We start from the raw sequence: 21,733 nt of genomic DNA on the forward strand, positions 1-21,733 counted from the left end.
CAGCTCAGGGCACCTAGCCAAAAAGCCGTGGTCTAGAACTCAGATGTGAGCTCTGTATGAGTCTAGAGAGCAGCACACTGTGATTATCAGTCTGGGGGTGGCTTTGGATGAGGCCAAATTTGGTCCACAGAGCAAACAGGACTATGTGATTTGTTCAGATTGGAGAGGATGGAGAATCCATGTTTTCTCCAAAGCCACATTGTCAATCATGGGTCTTAAAAATACTGGGTGTTAAATGCTTGTGGGTGTTAGCATCTGGGTGTGTATGTGTGCTTTGGTGGTTTTATATCTTTTTGTCAATATAGATTAATTGTACATGTGATGGTTTCATCATGGCATTTTTACACATATGTAAATTATGTGATCCCATGTAATTCATCTCATCCTTTACTGTCTTTGGCTTCCCCTCTGGTTCTCTTTGGAACCTGGAAGTAGGTCCCCTTCTACTTTAATGTTTTTATTATTATTCTGTATTAATTACTAAAAATAATGTTATTTAATTAAAATTGAAAAATGGCTGCAGTCTCTCTATATCTTGGTTGTCCTGAGACTCTTACATTTTTGGTTGTGAGCCTTGCCTTTAATGCTGAGCCATCCCTCCAGCTGCTGAGAACTCTATGGAGATAATCTCTATGTATGAAGCTGGCCTTAAACTCACAGAGATCCTCCAGCCTCTTCCTTTCGAATAGTGTGATTGTAGATGTTGCAACCAATCTGCAGCGTATTTCTTTATTAACTTATATTTCCCATTTGAAAGAAATGTAGTCAGGCAGTAGAAGGTAATCGGGAAGCAGAGCCAGGTTGATCTCGACGAGTTTGAAGCTGGCCTGGTCCTCAATGCAGGTTCCTCGCTACCCAGAGCTACCCAGAGAAATGAAATCTCACAAACCAAAACAAATCAACTCCCCCCGCCCCAGAAACCAAAAGCAACAAGCAAGCAAAAAAAAAAAAGAAATACAGTGTTTTTGTTTTCCTGAGTCTGGCATATTTCACTTATCAAGTTAATATAATTTCCATCAATTCTCCTTCAAATTATCTAATGTTTGTACTTTTAAAGAAAGAACAGACCCCCCCCACACAATTTTTTTTTTAATCCATGAATCCACTGAGCGACATCTAAACGAAATTGCATGCTATCCTCAGACTGACTGTGTAGCTAATGACTTTAAACTCTTGCTCTTCCTGCCTCTACCTTCTCAACACCGAGATTCAAGGCATCTACTGCTACACCCTCCCTCCTAAGTCTGCTAGAATTTTTATGTCTGTAATTTATCTTTGTTATCGAGAGAGCGTTTCTTTGTGTAGGGTAGGCTGTCCTTGATCTTGCTCTATAGATCAAGGCGGCATTGGACTTAGAGATCTGCTGACTTAGCCTTCCAACTGCTGGGATTGAAAGTGGGTACCAGCACCTCCAGGATATGTCTATAATTTTTTTTATAAATGACACTGTTTTTTTATTTTATGAAACTGCTATGATGGCTCAGTGGTTAAGAGCACTGGCTGTTCGTCCATTAGCCCAGCATCCATAGGGTAGCTCTTAAATGTCTTTCACTTCAGTTCCTGGGTATTGGAAACCCTCACATAGACATTTATGCAGGAAAACACCAATGCACATGAAATAAAAACAATATAAAATTACACTCTTAAAAGCATTAGCTGGTCAGGCATTGTGATCATGTCACCCATGATCTCTGGATAGCCAGTCATGAGGATTCTAAGTTCAAGGTCACTCTTGTCGTCACAGGGAGACCCTGTCTCAAAGATCCAAAGGAAATGCAATGGCAGAAAGTGCAAGCAGCACACATAGCTGACCAGAACCTCACTGCCATGAACTGTTCAGCATCCTTCCTGAGACACCACACACAATCCATCCACAAGTTTGCTCACTGTGCTACTGAAGAGGTGAAGCCACTGCGGAGAACAAAATGTTCGTGCTTTTGCCAAGACCTCTGACCTATTTCTCTGTAATTCTAGTTTTCCAGGCTTCAATATTCCCAAGTTTGAATATTTAATCATCTTTGCCTGCTCATAGTCCAATGGGAGGCAGTAACCAGTCGAGTGTCTCCGAGTTCCTCCTCCTGGGACTCTCCAGGGATCCCCAGCAGCAGCGGCTTCTCTTCCTGCTCTTCCTCATCATGTACCTGGCCACTGTCCTGGGGAACCTGCTCATCATCCTGGCCATTGGCACAGACTCCCGCCTGCACACCCCCATGTACTTCTTCCTCAGCAACCTGTCCTTCGTGGATCTCTGCTTCTCTTCCACCACTGTCCCCAAGGTGCTGGCCATGCACACACTCGGGACTCAGGCCATATCCTTCTCCGGGTGTCTCACACAGATGTATTTTCTTTTCATGTTTGTGGACATGGATGATTTCCTGCTGGCTGTGATGGCCTATGACCGGTATGTGGCCATCTGCCACCCTTTACACTACACAACAAAGATGACCCAAAAAGTCTGTGTCCTGATGGTGGCCGGATCATGGATCACTGCCAATCTGAATGTCCTATTACACACCCTGCTCATGGCTAGGCTCTCATTCTGTGGGGACAATGCCATCCCCCACTTTTTTTGTGACATCACTCCCCTTTTAAAACTCTCCTGCTCTGACACACACATCAATGAGCTGATGATCCTTACAGAGGGAGCTGTTGTCACGGTCACCCCATTTGTGTGCATCCTGATCTCCTACATCCACATCACATCTGCTGTCCTGAGAGTCTCTTCCCCAAGGGGAAGATGGAAAGCCTTCTCCACGTGTGGCTCCCACCTGACTGTGGTCTGTCTCTTCTATGGCACCATCGTCGCAGTGTATTTCAACCCCGCATCTGCACATTCATCTGAGATGGACACGGCAGCCACCGTGCTGTACACAGTGGTGACCCCCATGCTGAACCCGTTCATCTACAGCCTGAGGAACAGGGACCTGAAAGGGGCTCTCTACAAAGTGGTCCACAGAAGGACCTTTTCTGTTTAACCAGAAGATTTGTACTGTTCCGGGTCATGTTTCAGAGTTGAGCACAATTCAGTAACTGGTCTGTCTGTGTTAGGCTAAGTTAAAACACAATTCTTTCTTTCTTGTTATGGGACTCTCATTCAACAGCTGTCATAATGGAGTTACCAAATAATGGGACTCCACCTTGCCTTGTTTTGATTGTTTTGTTTGTTCAAGGGATGAACCCCGGGCTCAGCCCATGCTAAGTAAGATCTCTACTCTGTAGTATATTCTGCAGCCATTCATACTGACTTTAAAAATATTTTATGTGCCCTTCAACTTGTTAATTTTGTCTGTCCTTCTGTTGGCTTCCTGCTCACATGTTTGATGTTTGTCTGTGAATGAGTGAACAGATGACAGAAGTCATTCTTGGGTGTTATTTCTTGGGAACCATAAACCTTACTTTTGTGTGACAATGTCACTCATGGGATCCTAGGCTCATGAATTAGTCTGGATTGGCTGGCCTGTGCATCCCTGGAATCCATCAGTTTTCTTGCCAAGCACTGGAATTACAAATTCCCTCAACTGTGTCCTGTTTTTGCATTGGTTCTGATGGTTTTCCTCAGTCCCTCTTGCTTAGAAGGCAAGCACCTTATATACTGAACCTGTTATATATATAACAGGTTATATATATAACCTTATATATATAACCTGTTATATATATAACCTTATATAACTGAATCTCCTGTTTAAAATAAGATGTGTTTGTGAGCCAAGATTGGTGCTGAATGCAGAGGCAGGTGGATCTCAGTGACTTCGAGACCAGCCTAGTCTACATAGAGAGTCCCGGAGCAATCAATGCTACATAATGAAACCTTGCCTCAAGAACAAACAAGGAAAAAAGTGTTTAATTTTGTTTTTATTTAAATGTGTTTTTTTGTGTATGTGTGTATGAGCATACGTGTGTGCACATGCATGTCACAGTATGTAAGGTGGGGATCATGGACAACTTTAAGGAGTGAATTATCTCTTTTGAATTGTGGGATCCAGGAACCAATTCACAGACAAGACTGTGGGAAGTTTCTTTCTCCCCTGGGCCATCCCCAAGAGATGTCCCTGTTTAAGAGTCTGTAGGAATATGTGGTAATACACACATTTGAACACTGTGATAACCTAGGAACCTACTGTAGTGTAAAATCTCCATACAGAACAGGTAAGGGGACTCTGGAGGGTGGGGTGACAGGGAGATGAAGGAAACATCTGAGTTGTCTCCAATGAGCAGTGTCCTTATGTGTCCCTCATGATAGTCTTTCTGGAGGTTGGTCCACAAAAGGTCCTCTGTGAAATGTGACTGCTACCTTCAGGAAAAGCATTTCCGAGCAGACAGGGCTTCAGAAATACAGAGACGAGATGAATAAATTCTGGACCCTTTAAGGGAATTCTGTTTGGCTCTATGTAACCTTGGAGTGTGCATGAGCTTATGTGTGGCATGTGGTAAGGAAACCTACATTCAATGCTCCCTCTGCTCAGATCCACTGCCAGGTTTCTTCCTAATCCCTTGTGAACCAAGCCCTTCTTCTCTGTGAAGTCTCTTCCTTTGTGTTCTTTCATCCTGATTATACTTGGAGTTATTCATCCTCTCCATAAGACTTTCTTCAGTTGATGAGCTGCCCTGGTCCCACACCCTCTCCTCCTTGTCCTTGAGCAAAGACAGCAATCAGCTTTCGAGAGAAGAGGAGAAACATCAGGGACAAGGCCAAAGGATGAAAGAGTCTGGCCTGAGCTTTTGTTTGCTTTCATGCTGAGGACAGCTTGGAGGGCCGTGTCCCCTCGGCACACACTCTGCTTCTGAGCTTCATCTGCCCTCTCCCAGCTCCTGAGAATGTTCACTGAATGATCTTCTTTTGAAAATGAAGACCTTATATAGAGCAAAGGGCAAACGGTGCTGTAAAGTCCCAGAGCCAAGTTGCCGGGCCCTTGTGTGTCTTCTCATTGTCGTCTTCTTCTTCTTCTTCTTCTTCTTCTTCTTCTTCTTCTTCTTCTTCTTCTTCTTCTTCTTCTTCTTCTTCTTCTTCTTCTTCTTCTTCTTCTTCTTCTCCTTCTCCTTCTCCTTCTCCTTCTCCTTCTCCTTCTCCTTCTCCTTCTCCTTCTCCTTCTCCTTCTCCTTCTCCTTCTTCTTCTTCTTCTTCTTCTTCTTCTTCTTCTTCCCTTTTTTCTGGTTTCATACGTGTTCTTTTATTAAGTATTGGGGAATTATAATATTTTATTTTATTTATAATAAATTTCTACCTCCTCCCTGCCTCCCTTCTTCCCCCTTCCCACCTCCCCCTCCCTCTCTAGTCCTAAGAGCAGTCAGGGTTCCCTGCCCCGTGGGAAGTCCAAGGTCCTCTCCCCTCCATCCAGGTCTGTAAAGGTGAGCATCCAAACAGACCAGGCTCCCACAAAGTCAGTCCATGCAGTAGAATAAAAACCCAATGCCACTGTCCTTGGCTTCTCAATCAGCCTTCATTGCCAGCCACGTTCAGAGTGTCCATTTTGATCACATGCTCCAACACTCCCAGTCCAGCTGGCCTTGGTAAGCTCCCATTAGATCAGTCCCACTGCCTCAGTGGGTGAACGCATCCCTTGTGATCCTGACTTCATTCATGTTCTCCCTCCTTCTGCTCCTCATTTGGATCTTGGGATCTAAATCCAGTGCTGCAATGTGTGTCTCTGTCTTTATCTTCATCCATTGCCAGATTGAAGGTCTATGGTGATATGCAAAATGTTCATCAGTTTGACTATGGGACAAGGCCAGTTCAGGCACCCTCTCCTCTGCTGCCCAAGGAACAATCTGGAGACCTCTCCTTGGAGATGGGAACCCCTCTAGAGACAAGTCCCTAGCAAACCCTAAAATGGCCCCCTTAATTAAGATATTTACTTCCCTGCTCCCATATCCATCCTTCCTCCATCCAACCCATCCCATTCCTCCAAGCTTTCCCCAATCCTCCCCTTTTCCCCTCTCTCTACCCATATCCCCTTACATCAAACCCCCATCCCCCACCCCAGTGCACTCAAGTTTTGCCTGAAAATCTTGTCTTCTTCCAATATCCGGGAGGATAACTATTTGATTTTCTTCAGGTTCACCTTCTCATTTAGCTTCTCTAGGGTCACGAATTATAGGCTCAAAGTCCTTAAATTATGGCTAGAATCTACTTATGAGTGAGTACATACCATATTCTTCTTTTTGGATCTGCGATACCTCACTCAGTAAAGCGTTTTCTATTTCCATCCATTTACATGCAAAATTCAAGATGTCATTGTTTTTTACTGCTGAGTAAAACTCTAATGTGTATATGTTCCACACCTTCTTTAACCATTCTTCTATTGAGGAGCACCTAGGTTGTTTCCAGGTGCTGGCTATTACAAATAGTGCAGCTATGAACATAGTTGAACAAATGCTTTTGTAGTATGATAGGGTATCTCTTGGGTATATTCCCAAGAGTGGAATTGCTGGGTCCTGAGGTAGGTTGACTCCCAGTTTCCTGAGAAACCGCCACACTGATTTCCACAGTGGCTGCATAAGTTTGCATTCCCACCAACAATGGGTGAGTGTTCCCCTCACTCCACATCCTCTCTAGCATAGGCTATCATTGGTGTTTTTGAGTTTAGCTATTCTGACAGGTGTGAGATAGTATCTCAAAGTTGTTTTGATTTGCATTTCCCTGATCACTAAGAAGGTTGAGCATGATCTTAAGTGTCTTTTGGTCATTCGAACTTCTTCTGTTGAGAATTCTTTGTTCAGTTCAGTACCCCATTTTTTAATTGGATTCATTAGAGTTTTAGTGTCTAGTTTCTTGAGTTCTTTGTATATTTTGAAGATCAGACCTTTGTCTGATGAGGGGTTGGTGAAGATCTTCTCCCAATCAGTAGGTTGCCTTTTTGTCTTACTGACAATGTCCTTTGCTTTACAGAACCTTTTCAGTTTCAGGAGGTCCCACGTATTCATTGTTGCTTTTATTGTCTGTGCTGCTAGGGATCTACCTAGGAAGTGCTCTCCTGTGCCCATGTCTTGTAGACTACTTTCCACTTTCTCTTCTATCAGGTTCAATGTGGTCAGATTAATGTTGAGGTCTTTAATCCATTTGGACTTGAGTTTTGTGCATGGTGATAGATATGGATCTATTTTCATTCTTCTACAGGTTGACATCCAGTTATGCCAGCACCATTTGTTAAAGATGCTTTCTTTCTTCCACTGTATAATTTTAGCTCTTTTGTCGAAAATAAGGTGTTCATAGGTTTGTGGATTAAGATCTGGGTCTTTGATTCAATTCCATTGGTCAACATCTCCGTTTTTGTGCCAATACCAAGTAGTTTCCATTACTGTAGCTCTGTAATAGAGTTTGAAGTCAGGGATGGTAATGCCTCCGGAAGTACTTTTATTGTATAGGATTATTTTGGCTATCCTGTTTTTTTTTCGTTTTGCCATATAAACTTGATTATTGTTCTCTCAAGGTCTGTGAAGAATTTCGCTGGGATTTTGATGGGGATTGCCTTGAATGTGTAGACTGTTTTTGGTAAAATTGCCATTTTTACTGTGTTGATCCTCCCAATTCAAGAGCATGGGAGATTTTTCCATTTTTTGGTTTCCTCTTCAATTTCTTTCTTCAAAACCTTAAAGTTCTTGTCAAATAGATCTTTCACTTCCTTGGTTAGAATTATCCCAAGATACTTTATGTTACTTGTGGCTATCGTGAAAGGTGATGTTTCTCTGATTTCCCTCTCTGTATCTTTGTTCTTTGTGTATAGATGGGTAACTGATTTTTTGGAGTTGATCTTGTATCCTGCCACAGTACTAAAGGTGTTGATCAGCTGTAGGAGTCCTTTGGTAGAGTTTTTGGGGTCGCTTATGTACACTATCATATCATCTCCAAATAATGACAGTTTGACTTCTTCCTTTCCAATTCGAATTCCCTTGATCTCTTTATGCTGTCTTATTGCTATTGCTAGAACTTCAAGCACTATATTGAAGACAGCCTTGTCTTGGTCCAGATTTTAGTGGGATGGCTTTGAGTTTCTCTCCATTTAATTTAATGTTAGCTGTTGGCTTGCTGTATATTGCCTTTATCATATTTAGGAATGAACCTTGTATCCCTGATCTCTCCAAAACCTTTATTGTAAAGGGGTGTTGGATTTTGGTAAATGCCTTTTCAGCATCTAATGAAATGATCATATGTTTTTTCCTTCAGTTTATTTATATGATGGATTACGTTGATAGATTTTCGTATGTTGAAATAGTCCTGCCTCTCTGGGATGAAGCCTAATTGATCATAATGTATAGTGTTTTGGATGTGGTCTTGGATTCTGTTTGCGAGTATTTTATTGAGAATTTTTGCATCAATGTTCATGAGTGAGATTGGTCTTAATTCTCTTTCTTGGTTAAGTCTTTGTGTGGTTTGGGTATCAGGATGTCTGTAGCTTCATAAAAGGAGTTAGGCGAGGATTCTTCTGTTTCTATTTTGTGAAACACATTAAGGAGTATAGGTTTTAATTCTACTTAGAAGATCTGATAGATTTCTGCATTGAAACCATCTGGGCCAGGGCTTTTTTTTGGTAGGGAGGTTTCTGATGACAGCTTCTATTTCCTCACGACTTACAGTTCTGTTTAAACTGCTTACCTGGTCTTGACTTAATTTTGGTAAATTGTATTTATCTAAAAAAGTGTCCATTTCTTCCACATTTTCCAATTTTGTGGCATACAGCCTTTGTAGTAAGATCTAATGATTCTCTGAATTTCCTCTGTGTCTGTGGTTATGTCCCCCTTTTCATTTCTGATTTTGTTAATTTGCATGTTCTCTCTCTGCCCTTTGATTAGTTTGGATAGGGGTTTATCAATCTTGTTGATTTTCTCCAGGAACAAGCTTTTTGTTTCATTGATTCTTTGGACTGTTTTCTGTGTTTCAATTTTGTTGATTTCAGCCCTCAGTTTGATTATTTCCAGTCTTCTTCTTCTCCTGGGTGAGTCTGCTTCTTTTTTTCTAGAGTTTTCAGGTGTGCTGTTAAGTCACTAACATGTGCTTTCTCCATTTTCTTTATGTGGGCATTTAGTTCTATGAACTTTCCTCTTAGCACTGCTTTCATAGTGTCCCATAGGTTTGGGTATGTTGTGTCTTTATTTTCGTTGAATTCAAGGAAGACTTTAATTTCTCTCTTTATTTCTTCCTTGACCCAGGGATGGTTCAGTAGTTGACTATTCAGTTTCCATGAGTTTGTAGGCTTTCTGGGGTTAGAATTATTGTTGAATTCTAACTTTATTCCATCGTGATCTGATAGTACACAGGTGATTACTACAATATCTTTGTATCTATGGATGTTTACTTTGTTACCAATTCTGTGATCAATTTTTGAGAAGGTTCCATGAGATACTGAGAAGAATGTATATTCTTTTCTGTTTGGGTGGAATGCTCTATAGATGTCTGTTAGGTCCATTTGGTTCATTACATCTGTTAGTTCTCTTATTTCTCTGTTAGGTTTCTGTCTGGTTGACCTATCCATTGGTGAGAGAGGAGTGTTGAAATCACCCACTATTAGAGTGTGGGTTTGATGTATTTTCTGAGTTCTAGTAATGTTCCTTTTTCATATGTGGGTGCTTTTATATTAGGCGCGTAGATATTCAGGATTGAGACTTCCTTCTGATGAACTGTTCCTGATATGAGTATAAAGTGTCCATCTCCATCTCTTCTGATTGATTTTAGTTTGAAATCTATTTAGTTAGATATTAGCATAGCCACACCCTCTTGTTTCTTTGGTCCATTTGATTGGAAAACCTTTTCCCAACCCTTTACTCTGAGGTAGTGTCTGTCTTTGTGTTTGAGGTGTGTTTCTTGTAGGCAGCAGACTGTTGGATCCTGATTACGTATCCATTCTCTTAACCTGTGCCTTTTTATAGGTGAGTTGAGTCCAGTGATATTAAGCGATATTAATGACTAGTGGTTGTTGAATCCGGTTATTTTTCCTGGTGCTATTGTTTGTGTGTTTCCCTTCTTTGAGTTGTGCTGGTGGAGGGTTGTCAGATGCTTGTGTTATTATGAGTGTTGTTGTATTCCTTGGTTTGTGGTTTTCCTTCTAGTATTTTCTGTAGGGCTGGGTTTGTGACTACGTATTGTTTAAGTCTGTTTTTGTCCTGGAATATCTTGTTTTCTCCATAGATGGTAAATGCAAGCTTTGCTGGGAATAGTAGTCTGGGCTTGCATCCTTGGTCTCTTAGTTTCTGCAGCACATCTATCCAAGACCTTCTGGCTTTCATGGTTTCCATTGAGAAGTCAGGTGTAATTCTGATAGGTTTCCCTTCATATGTTACTTAACCTTTTTCCCTTGCAGCTCTTAATATTTGTTCTTTATTCCGTATGTTTTGAGTTTTGATTATTATATGGCAAGAGGATTTTCCTTTTGATCCAGTCTATTTGGTGTTCTATATGCTTCTTGTACCTTCATAGGAATATTCTTCTTTAGATTCGGAAAGTTTTCTTCAATAATTTTGGTGAATATATTTTCTGGGCCTTTGAGCTGTCAATCTTCTCCTTCTTCTATACCTATTATTCTTAGGTTTGGCTTTTTCACAGTGTCCCAGATTTCCTGGATGTTTTGTGTTAAGAATTTGTTGGATTTGTTTTGTTCTTTAATCAGTGAATATTTCCTCTACAGCATCTTCAGTGTCTGAGATTCTTTCTTCTATCTCTTGTATTCTGTTGATAACACTTGTCTCTGCAGTTCCTATCGTTTATCCAGCTTTTCCATATCCAGCCTTCCTAGGTTTGTGTTTTCTTCATGGTCCATTTCATTTTTCAGGTCTTGAACTGTTTCCCTTACCTGTTTGATTGCTTTTTCTTGGATTTCTTGTTTTTCTTGGCTATCTTTGAGAGATTTTTTCATTTCATCTACTTTTTCGTTTGTTATCTCCATTTCTTTACAGCAGATTTTCACCTCCTGTTTACGTTTCTCTATTATTTTCATATAGTTCTGCTTAGAGTCGATTTCTTCTATTTCTTCTGGAGTAGGGTGTTCAATTCTTCTAGTTTTGTGATCCCTGAATTCTGGTGATGTCATGTTGCCTTTCAGGTTGTTGGAGGAATTCTTGCATTGGTGCCTGCCCATCTCTTCCTTCAAATGGAGCCAGGAGAGTCTTGGTGTCTTGGTTCAGTTTTTGCTGTGACTGACTCTCTGGGTGGATCTCTTCAGTGCAGGAGCAGGAACTGTTTCTGTCCCTCTAGATGGTACTCCTCAGCACCCTCTGGATGGAACTCCTCAGCGCAGAGACAGGGATAGCCCTCTGGATGGAACTCCTCAGCACTGAAATAGGGATATCCCTCTGGATGGAACTCCTCAGCACTGAAATAGGTACAGCCTTCTGGATGGAACTCCTCAGCACTGAAATAGGGATAGCAGGTATTCCAAGGACACAGGAGACAAAAGGGCGACCGTGGGGGCAGGAAAGAGTTGAGTGGAACACAGAAGACCCTGCAGCAGAAGCTGGGCAGGGGGACTGTGTTCTCTACCAGGACAGTCCACCCCGGATAGCACAGACTCACCCCCGTTTTCTTCTTCTTGACCAACAAGGTCACTCACGTCTTCTTAACATTAGAGAAGTGAGTTTAAAATTTCTTCAAAAATTGTGTGTCCTAGGATGATGTCCATATGACCCCTGTCGATGAATAGAATATATTCATCTTGGATCATTTGGAGGAGAAACAGAAAGCAAACCCATCACTCATATTACAACTTCTTCTGCTTTTCTAAAATAATTCTGTACATGGAATAACTTCTGTATCCACTTACTTTTTCCACCTAATATTTTTATTATATATTTGTTTTCATCAAAATCTTTCGGGGACTTTTTTACTTTACTTGTTCAAGTATTCTGTCTGGATATATGTATGTGAACCTGGACCTAGAATTACAGGCTGTTGTTAGCCACCATCTGTGTCTAGGTGATGATCACAGGTCTTCTGAGAGAACAACAAGTGCTCTAACCACGGAGACACCTCTCCAGCCCACATCTGATGTTCTGACTGCAGTGAGATCGGACACTGTAAGAGCAGCTGAGCCCGGAAGACTGAATGAAACCCTGGCTTTGCTCAAACCCAAGGGCTTGGATGTGCTGAGCACTCTACCCAGGACTTACATTCCAGTCTACTTTTATAATTATCCTTTCAAAATATTGCTTTCTCCTCCTCTCCCTCTCTGTTGGATTTGCTGTACATTGCATGTTGCCCTTCCCTTAGTCACCTGATTACCAGGATTGCAGTCTTATGCCAGGACAATTTGGTTTTTGCCTTAAATAAAAGATGTGTAATGATCCACACCTGTAATCCCAGGACTCAAAAGGCAAACGCAGAAGTATTAAGAGCCTTTTCCAGCCTCAGTTACATCATGATTGAGGTCACTTCTGCTGCAGGAGTTCCCACTACAAAACATTTGCACAATGTTAACAATGTAATCCAGGTCTGGGATTTCTCTTATATGTGGTTGTGAGCCATGCCTTTATCAGCTGGGCCAACTCTCCAGCTCTAGTGTGTAATTTCTCAGGCACTGCTGCTGTTAGTTTTTATTATAAACTGACACATAGACCTCTCTGCTTCACTGCCCTGTATAACGTCTCCACATCTGTTGTGGCTTCTGACAAATATTTTCCTTTCTTGACCCTTGATCTTGTATTTGGCCATATAAGTTACAAAGGGAAGATGTGCTGTGAGTTCTGACATTCTGCCTGCTGATTCTCCCCAGTAGAGCCTACTCCCTAGAGGCAGATCCTGCCTGCTGAGACCCAAGGTAAACACAAGAGGAAGTATGAAAGGTAGCAGCAGGTGACAAGTCCTGGTGACCCAAGTGACAGGCAGGCCAATGAACAAGAGAGGATAGAAGTAATCGCTTGGAAACCCAAAATTGCTGTGCTCCTCAAGGATGGTTACTTCATAAAAATTACAGATTTCATTCTATTTGGTTTTGAGATATGGTCTTTCTATAGAGCTCACACTATTACTGGATTCATCATCGTCGATGTGTATTTTGTGTGAAATTGTGTGTGTAGACAGAATCTCCTATGACTAAGTCTGGCTCCTCTATATGGCTGAGACTGGCTTTGAAAACCTGATCCTCTTTCCTCCATCTCCCAAGTACAGAATTTTCCACCGTGCCTCTCTTATACAGAAAGCTTCTTCTTTTGCTAAACTTAAAAACAACCTTTAAGTGTATGAGTGGATTCCCTGCTACATGTCTGTGTACCACGTGCATACCTAGTCTCTGAAGAGGCCAGAAGAGAGCATTGGAATCCCTGGGATTAGATTCATGGATGATTGTGAGCCACCATGCGGGTGAGCCACCACCGGTGGGTGCTAAGATTCAAACCTGGTGCCTGTGAGAGAGCAGGAAGAGTTCTTAATTCCAGAGCCATCTCTCCAGCCCTGACAAAAATTCTTAAAGAATCCATGGGTCTCAAGAACTTTACTAATTAGAACTCCCACTTTACCAATTTGTAAAGAGATTCATCAATGGTTTCTATTTCTCATTTTCTCTAAAATGGAAAAAAAACATTACTTGTTCCACTACCCCTTTTCAAACTGATTAATAGCATATGAATTGCATGTGCATAGGGCATGATCTCTAGGTGATATCCACCCAGATACAGATGACTAAGCAGAGTGAAGGACGGAATATGACTTAATACACAGGCTCTGCATGGTGGAAAGGGCTCTGACAAAGTCAGGAGTCATGAGACATTTAAAGCAATTTGTTTCAGTTAGTCATGTGTCGCAACTCCTTGAGGGGACTTCCCTTCTCACTAAGCAGAGGGTGAGGATTTGGGACTCTAAGGAAGGAGGTCAGATGCTTCCCAAAGTCAGCAAACTGGGAGCAGTGGATTAGAAAGTGTGCACAGCTCCGTGAAATTCAGAAGCTTATTAACTTTCTATTTTATTTTATTTGTATTCTTTTGGAGACATGGTCTCACTATGTATTTCTGGCTGCCCTGAACTCACTATGTAGGACAATCTAGTCTGGAGCTCACAGAAATCTATGTGCCTCTGCGTCCCAGGTGCTGGGATTAAATTTATAAATTACAATGTGCTTGTCTTAGTTTCTTTTCTATTGCCATGTGGAGACACCATGACCAAGACAACTTATAAAAGAAAGCATTTAATTGGGAGGTTGTTTATGATGTCAGATGGCGAGTCCATGACCATCACGGTGGGTAGCCTGGCAGCGGGTGGGAGGCATGGCACTGGAGCCGCAGCTGAGAGCTCACATCTGATCCATAAACTGGAGGCTGAGGGTAAAAGACTGAACCTAGTGTGGCACACGTGTGACACACTTCCTTCAAAGACCACACCTCCAAATCTTTCCCAAAACAGTTCACCAACTAGGAACTTCATATTCAAATATGAGCCAATAAAGATAATTCTCACTCAAGCCAACACAGTTTCTCTCTCTCTCTCTCTCTTTCTCTCTCTCTCTCTCTCTCTCTCTCTCTCTCTCTCTCTGTGTGTGTGTGTGTGTGTGTGTGTGTGTGTATGTGTGTGTGCATGTGTTGCCAACTAGGACCTTTAGAGCACTTGTGGATGTCAGAGAACAGCCTGCTAGAGCCAGTTGGACTGTGTGGGTCCTGGGGGATCAGCTGAGGTCATCACGCTTGCTGGTTTGTGCCCATAACTGAGCTATCTCACAGGCTCTTGAAGTCAGTCTCTTGATTCTTACAACACTTTACATTCTCAACAGTGATATTAACTGGAACTGTGTGTGAGGAGGAGAATATGCTGGATTCTGACGTTTTCTGTAGCAGAAGGGTGTTGCCTGTAGTTGCAATCAATACTCCACAATTTTCAGTGTTGTTTAAGCCCCGAGGAAGAGAAGCAGGTGACAGTCTTTATTGTTAGTGTTGGACCCCAAAGACACCAAGTAAGAGAAAGGACAAATTGCTCTCTGCTTGTCTCTAATGAGGCTCTCAGGGACTATGGCCCTCGTGGTCATGAAACTTCCTCTGAAGAGCTTGCCTTGTGACTCCCCAGATGTCCTTCTTCTCCTGAGGGCAGAGCCCAGGCTCCAGAGCATCCTGCATACAGCCCAACATCACCAATGACATTTCTCCTCCCTCAGAATAACAACTTCTGGCCAAGGAAAAGAAATGTGAAGCAAACCCAACACTTCTGGTGACATTGAGGATTGCCATCTGCTCTCAAAGTCAGGTCAGTAGGACTACATATTGCATATTATAGGTGACACCTTCTAAAACACCTTTTCCTCTTAAGTGGAGCTGCATAAGCACTGCTGTGCTCACAGACCATTCTTCGTAATCATCCTTTATAACCAGCGCCTGTCTTGCCAGGTTCTGACATCCTGGCTGTGGGGAGTCCAGGATGACCAAGTGTCTGCCCTTAGTTCTACAAGTTCATCCTTTCTGCCTTAGTTGTACAAGTTCAGCTCAGGGCACCTAGCCAAGAAGTCGTGGTCTAGAACTCCGAGGTGAGCTCTGTATGAGTCTAGAGAGCAGCACACTGTGATTATCAGTCTGGGGGTGGTTGTGGATGAGGCAAAATTTGGTTCACAGAGCAAACAGGACTATGTGATTTGTTCAGACTGGAGAGGATGGAGAATCCGTATTTCCTCCAAAGCCACATTGTTAATAATGGTGATGATGTCTATAATACTGGGTATTAAATGCTTGTGAGTTTTAGCATCTGGGTGTGTTTGTGTGCTTTGATGGTTTTATATCTTTTGTCAATATAGATTAATTGTACATAATGATGGTTTTATCATGGCAGTTTTACACATATGTAAATTTTGTGATCCCATGTAATTCATCTCATCCTTTACTGTCTTTGGCTTCCCCTCTGGTTTTGCTCTCCCTGGAAGTAGGTCCCCTTATACCTTAATGTTTTTTTTATTATTATGTATTAATTACTAAAAATAATGTTATTTAATTAAAATTGAAAAACAAGTACAGTTTCTCTATATCTTGGCTGTCCTGAGACTCTTACATTTTTGGTTGCATACCTTGCCTTTAACGCTGAATCATCCCTCCATCTGCTGAGATTCTCTATGGAGATAATCACTATGTATAAAGCTGGTCTTAAACTCACAGAGATCCTCCAGCCTCTTCCTTTCGATTAGTGTGATTGTAGATGTTGCAACCAATCTGGAGCGTGTTTCTTTATTAACTTATATTTCCCTATTGAAAGAAATGTAGTCAGGCAGTAGAAGGTAATTGGGAAGCAGAGCCAGGTTGATCTCGATGAGTTTGAGGCCAGCCTGGACCTCAATGCAGGTTCCTCACTACCCAGAGCTACACAGAGAAATCAAATCTCACAAACCAAAACAAATCAAAAACCCCCCAGAAACCAAAAGCAACAAGCAAGCAAAAAACCAAAAAGAAATACAGTGTTTTTGTTTTTCTGAGACTGGCATATTTCACTTATCAAGTTAATATAATTCCCATCAATTCTCCTACAAATTATCTAATATTTGTACTTTTAAATAAACCCCCCCCACACACAATTTTTTTTTTTTAGCCGTGAATCCACTGAGCGACATCTAAACGAAATTGCATGCTATCCTCAGACTGACTGTGTAGCTCATGACCGTAAACTCTTGCTCTTCCTGCCTCTACCTTCTCAACACCGAGATTCAAGGCATCTACTGCTACACCCTCCCTCCTAAGTCTGCTAGGATTCTTATGTCTGTAATTTATCTTTGTTATTGAGAGAGCGTTTCTTTGTGTAGCCATGTAGACTGTCCTTGATCTGGTTTATAGATCAAGGCAGCATTGAACTCAGAGATCTGCTGACTCAGCCTTTCAACTGCTGGGATTGAAAGTGGGTAACAGCACCTCCAGGACATGTCTGTATTGTTTTTTAATAAATGACGCCTTTTTTTTATTTTATGAAAGTGGAATGATGGCTCAGTGGTTAAGAGCACTGGCTGTTCGTCCATTAGCCCAGTATCCATAGGGTAGCTCTTAACTGTCTTTGACTTCAGTTCCTGGGTATTGGAAACCGTCACATAGACATTTATGCAGGAAAACACGAATGTACACGAAATAAAAATAATAGAAAATTACACTTTTAAAAACATTAGCTGGTCAGGCACTGTGATCATGTCACCCATGAACTATGGATAGCCAGTCATGAGGATTCTAAGTTCAAGGTCACTCTAGTCAACACAGGGAGACCCTGTCTCACAGATCCAAAGGGAAAACAATGGCAGAAAGTGCAAGCAGCACACATGGCTGACCAGAACCTCACTGCCATGAACTGTTCAGCATCCCTCCTGAGACACCACACACAATCCATTCACAAGCCTGCTCGCTGTGCCAACGAAGAGGTGAAGCCACTGCGGAGAACAAAACGTTTGTGATTTTGCCAAGACCTCTGACCTATTTCTCTGTAATTCTAGTGTCTATTCTTCACCAGCATTCACACGTTTGAGGATTTAATCATCTTTGCCTGCTCATAGTCCAATGGTAGGTAGCAACCAGTCGAGTGTCTCCGAGTTCCTCCTCCTGGGACTCTCCAGGGATCCCCAGCAGCAGCGGCTCCTCTTCCTGCTCTTCCTCACCATGTACCTGGCCACTGTCCTGGGGAACCTGCTCATCATCCTGGCCATTGGCACAGACTCCCGCCTGCACACCCCCATGTACTTCTTCCTCAGCAACCTGTCCTTCGTGGATGTCTGCTTCTCCTCCACCACTGTCCCCAAGGTGCTGGCCATGCACACACTCGGGACTCAGGTCATTTCCTTCTCCGGGTGTCTCACACAGCTGTATTTTCTTTGCATATTTGTGGACATGGATGATTTCTTGCTGGCTGTGATGGCCTATGACCGGTATGTGGCCATCTGCTACCCTTTACACTACAGAGCAAAGATGACCCAAAAAATCTGTGTCCTGATGGTAGCCGGATCATGGATCACTGCCAATCTGAATGTCATATTACACACCCTTCTTCTTGCTCGGCTCTCATTCTGTGGGGACAATATCATCCCCCACTTTTTCTGTGACCTGACTCCCCTCCTGAAACTGTCCTGCTCTGACACACACCTCAATGAGCTGATGATCCTTACAGAGGGAGCTGTTGTCACGGTCACCCCATTTGTGTGCATCCTGATCTCCTATATCCACATCACATCTGCTGTCCTGAGAGTCTCTTCCCCAAGGGGAAGATGGAAAGCCTTCTCCACGTGTGGCTCCCACCTGGCTGTGGTCTGCCTCTTCTATGGCACCATCATCGCTGTGTATTTCAACCCCGCATCTGCACATTCATCTGAGAAGGACACGGCTGTCACCGTGCTGTACACAGTGGTGACCCCCATGCTGAACCCGTTCATCTATAGCCTGAGGAACAGGGACCTGAAAGGGGCTCTCTACAAAGTGGTTCACAGAATGACCTTTTCTGTTTAACGAGAAGATTTATACTGTTCCGGATCATGTTTCAGAGTTGAGCAAAATTCAGCAACTGAATTGTGTTAGGCTAAGTTAAAGCACAATTGTTTCTTTCTTGTTAGGGAACTCTCATTCAACAGTTGCCATAATGGAGTTACCAAATAATGGGACTCCACCTTGCCTTGTTTTGATTGTTTTGTGTGTTCAAAGGATGAACCCCGGGCTCAGCCCATGCTAAGTGAGATCTCTACTCTGTACTATATTGCAGGCATTCATATTGACTTTAAAAATCTTTTATGTGCCCTTCAACTTGTTAATTTTGTCTGTCCTTCTGTCGGCTTCCTGCTCACATGTTTGATGTTTGTCTATGAATGAGTGAACAGACGACAGAAGTCATTCTTGGGTGTCATTTCTTGGGAACTATAAACCTTACTTTTGTGTGACAATGTCACTCATGGGACCTTAGGTTCATGAATTAGTCTGGACTGGCTGTCCTGTGCTCCCCTGGAATCCCCTAGATTTCATGCCAAGCACTGGAATTACAAATTCCCTCAACTGTGTCCTGTTTTTGCATTGGTTCTGAGGGTTTTCTCCAGTCCCTCATGCTTAGAAGGCAAGCACATTATAGACTGAACTGTCTCCTGTTTAAAATAAAATGTATTTGTGAGCCAAGATTGGTGCTGTATGCAGAGGCAGGTGGATCTCAGTGACTTCGAGATCCGCCTAGTCTACATAGACAGTCCCGGAGCAATCAATGATACATAGTGAAACCTTGCCTCAAGAGCAAACAAGTAAAAATTCTTAATTTTGTTTTTATTTAAATGTGTTTTTTGTGTATGTGTGTATGAGCGTACGTGTGTGCACATGCATGTCACAGATGTCAGGTGGGGATCATGGACAACTTTAAGGAGTGAATTATCTCTTTTGAATTGTGGGATCCAGGAATCAATTCACAGACAAGACTGTGAAAACTTTCTTTCTCTCCTGTGCCATCCCATCTTCCCCTAAGAGAAGTCCTTGTTTAAGAGTCCATAGGAAGATGTGATAACACACACATTTGAACACTGTGATAACCTAGGAACCTACTGTAGTGTAAAATCTCCATACAGAACAGGTAAGGGGGCTCTGGAGGGTGGGGTGACAGGGAGATGAAGAAAACATCTGAGTTGTCTCCAATGAGCAGTGTCCTTATGTGTCACCCATGATAGTCTTCCTGGATGTTGGTTCACAAAAGGTCCTCTGTGAAATATGACTGCTATCTTCAGGAAAAGCATTTCAGAGCAGACAGTGCTTCAGACTCCCAGGGATGAGCTGAACAAACTCTGGACCCTTTAGGGGAATTCTGATTGGCTGTATGTAACCTTGGAGTGTGCATGAATTTATGTGTGGCATGTGGTAAGAAAACCTACATTCATTGTTCCCTCTGCTCAGATCCACTGCCAGGTCTCTTCCTAATCCCTTGTGAACCAAGCTCTTCTTCTCTGCTACGTTTCTTCCTTTGTGTTCTTTTATCTCGATTATACTTGAAACTATTCATCTTCTCCATAAGACTTTCTTCAGCTGATGAGCTGCCCTGGTCCCACACCCCCTCCTCCTTGTCCTTAAGCAAAGAAAGAGGAGAAACAGCAGGCACAAGGCCAAGGGTTGAAAGAGTCTGGCCTGAGCTTTTGTTTGCTTTCATGCTGAGGATAGCTCAGATGGCCATGTCGGCACACATCTGCGTCTGAGCTTCATCTGCCCTCTCCCAGCTCCTGAGAATGTTCACTGAATGATCTTCTTTAGAAAATGAAGACCTCATATAGAGCAAAGGGCAAACGGTGCTGTAAAGTCCCAGAGCCAAGTTGCCTGTCCTTGTGTTTCTTCTCATTGTGTTCTTCTTCTTTTTTTTTTCCTGGTTTCATACCTGCTCTTTTATTAAGTGTAGGGGAATTACAATATTTTATTTTATTTAGTATACATTTCTACCTCTTCCCCGTCTCCGTTTTTCCTCCCCCTCCCCACCTCCCCCTTCCTCTGTAGTCCTAAGAGCAGTCAGGGTTCCCTGCCCCGTGGGAAGTCCAAGGTCCTCCCCCCTCCATCCAGGTCTATAAAGGTGAGCATCCAAACAGACCAGGGTCCCTCAAAGTCAGTCTATGCAGTAGAATAAAAACCCAATGCCACTGTCCTTGGCTTCACACTCAGCCTTCATTGCCAGCCACGTTCAGAGTGTCCATTTTGATCACATGCTCCAACACTCCCAGTCCAGCTGGCCTTTGTGAAAACCCATTAGATCAGTCCCACTGCCTCAGTGGGTGGACACACCCCTCGTGATCCTGACTTCATTCATGTTCTCCCTCCTTCTGCTCCTCATTTGGACCTTGGGAGCTAAGTCCAGTGCTCCAATTTGGGTCTCTGTCTCTATCTCCATCCATCACCAGATGAAGGTTCTATGGTGATATGCAAAACGTTCATCAGTGTGGCTATGGGACAAGGCCAGTTCAGGCACCCTCTCCTCTGCTGCCCAAGGAACACTCAGGAGACCTCTCCTTGGACCTGGGAACCCCTCTAGAGACAAGTCCCTAGCAAACCCTAAAATGGCTCCCTCAATTAAGATATTTACTTCCCTGCTCCCATATTCATCCTTCCTCCATCCAACCCATCCCATTCCTCCAAGCTTTCCCCAATCCTCCCCTTTGCCCCTCTCTCTACTCATCTCCCCTTACATCAAACCCCCATCCCCCACCCCAGTGCACCCAAGTTTTGCCTGAAAATCTTGTCTTCTTCCAATATCCAGGAGGATAACTATTTGATTTTCTTTAGGTTCACCTTCTTATTTAGCTTCTCTAGAATCACGAATTATAGGTTCGAAGTCCTTAAATTATGGCTAGAATCCACTTATGAGTGAGTACATACCATATTCTTCTTTTTGGATCTGGGATACCTCACTCAGTAAAGCATTTTCTATTTCCATCCATTTGCATGCAAAATTCATGATATCATTGTTTTTTACTGCTGAGTAAAACTCTAATGTGTATATGTTCCACACCTTTTTTAACCATTCTTCTTGAGGGGCACCTAGGTTGTTTCCAGGTGCTGGCTATTACAAATAGTGCAGCTATGAACATAGTTGAATAAATGCTTTTGTAGTATGATTGGGCATCTCTTGGGTATATTCCCAAGAGTGGAATTGCTGGGTCCTGAGGTAGGTTGACTCCCAGTTTCCTGAGAAACCGCCACACTGATTTCCACAGTGGCTGCATAAGTTTGCACTCACACCAACAATGGATGAGTGTTCCCCTCACTCCACATCCTCTCCAGCATAGGCTATCATTGGTGCTTTTGAGTTTAGCTATTCTGACAGGTGTGAGATGGTATCTCAAAGTTGTTTTGATTTGCATTTTCCTGATCACTAAGG

At 42.7% G+C, this 21,733-nt stretch overlaps 2 protein-coding genes across 2 annotated transcripts; both read left to right on the plus strand.

The window, feature by feature from the left end:
- Positions 1-2,120: 2,120 nt before the first annotated feature.
- On the plus strand, positions 2,121-3,077 carry LOC146892843 (olfactory receptor 1f45-like). The gene has a single exon (XM_085694672.2). The coding sequence runs from the start codon at positions 2,136-2,138 to the stop codon at positions 2,973-2,975; it is 840 nt and encodes a 279-aa protein (XP_085550798.2). The 5' UTR covers positions 2,121-2,135; the 3' UTR covers positions 2,976-3,077.
- Positions 3,078-17,418: 14,341 nt separating this feature from the next.
- LOC146892838 (olfactory receptor 1f45-like) lies at positions 17,419-18,357 on the plus strand. Its single transcript, XM_085694274.2, has one exon. The coding sequence runs from the start codon at positions 17,419-17,421 to the stop codon at positions 18,355-18,357; it is 939 nt and encodes a 312-aa protein (XP_085550400.2).
- Positions 18,358-21,733: the final 3,376 nt, after the last annotated feature.

Source organism: Myodes glareolus, chromosome 9 (assembly GCF_982192425.1).
Source record: "Myodes glareolus chromosome 9, mMyoGla1.1, whole genome shotgun sequence".
NCBI classification, from domain to species: Eukaryota; Metazoa; Chordata; class Mammalia; order Rodentia; family Cricetidae; genus Myodes; species Myodes glareolus.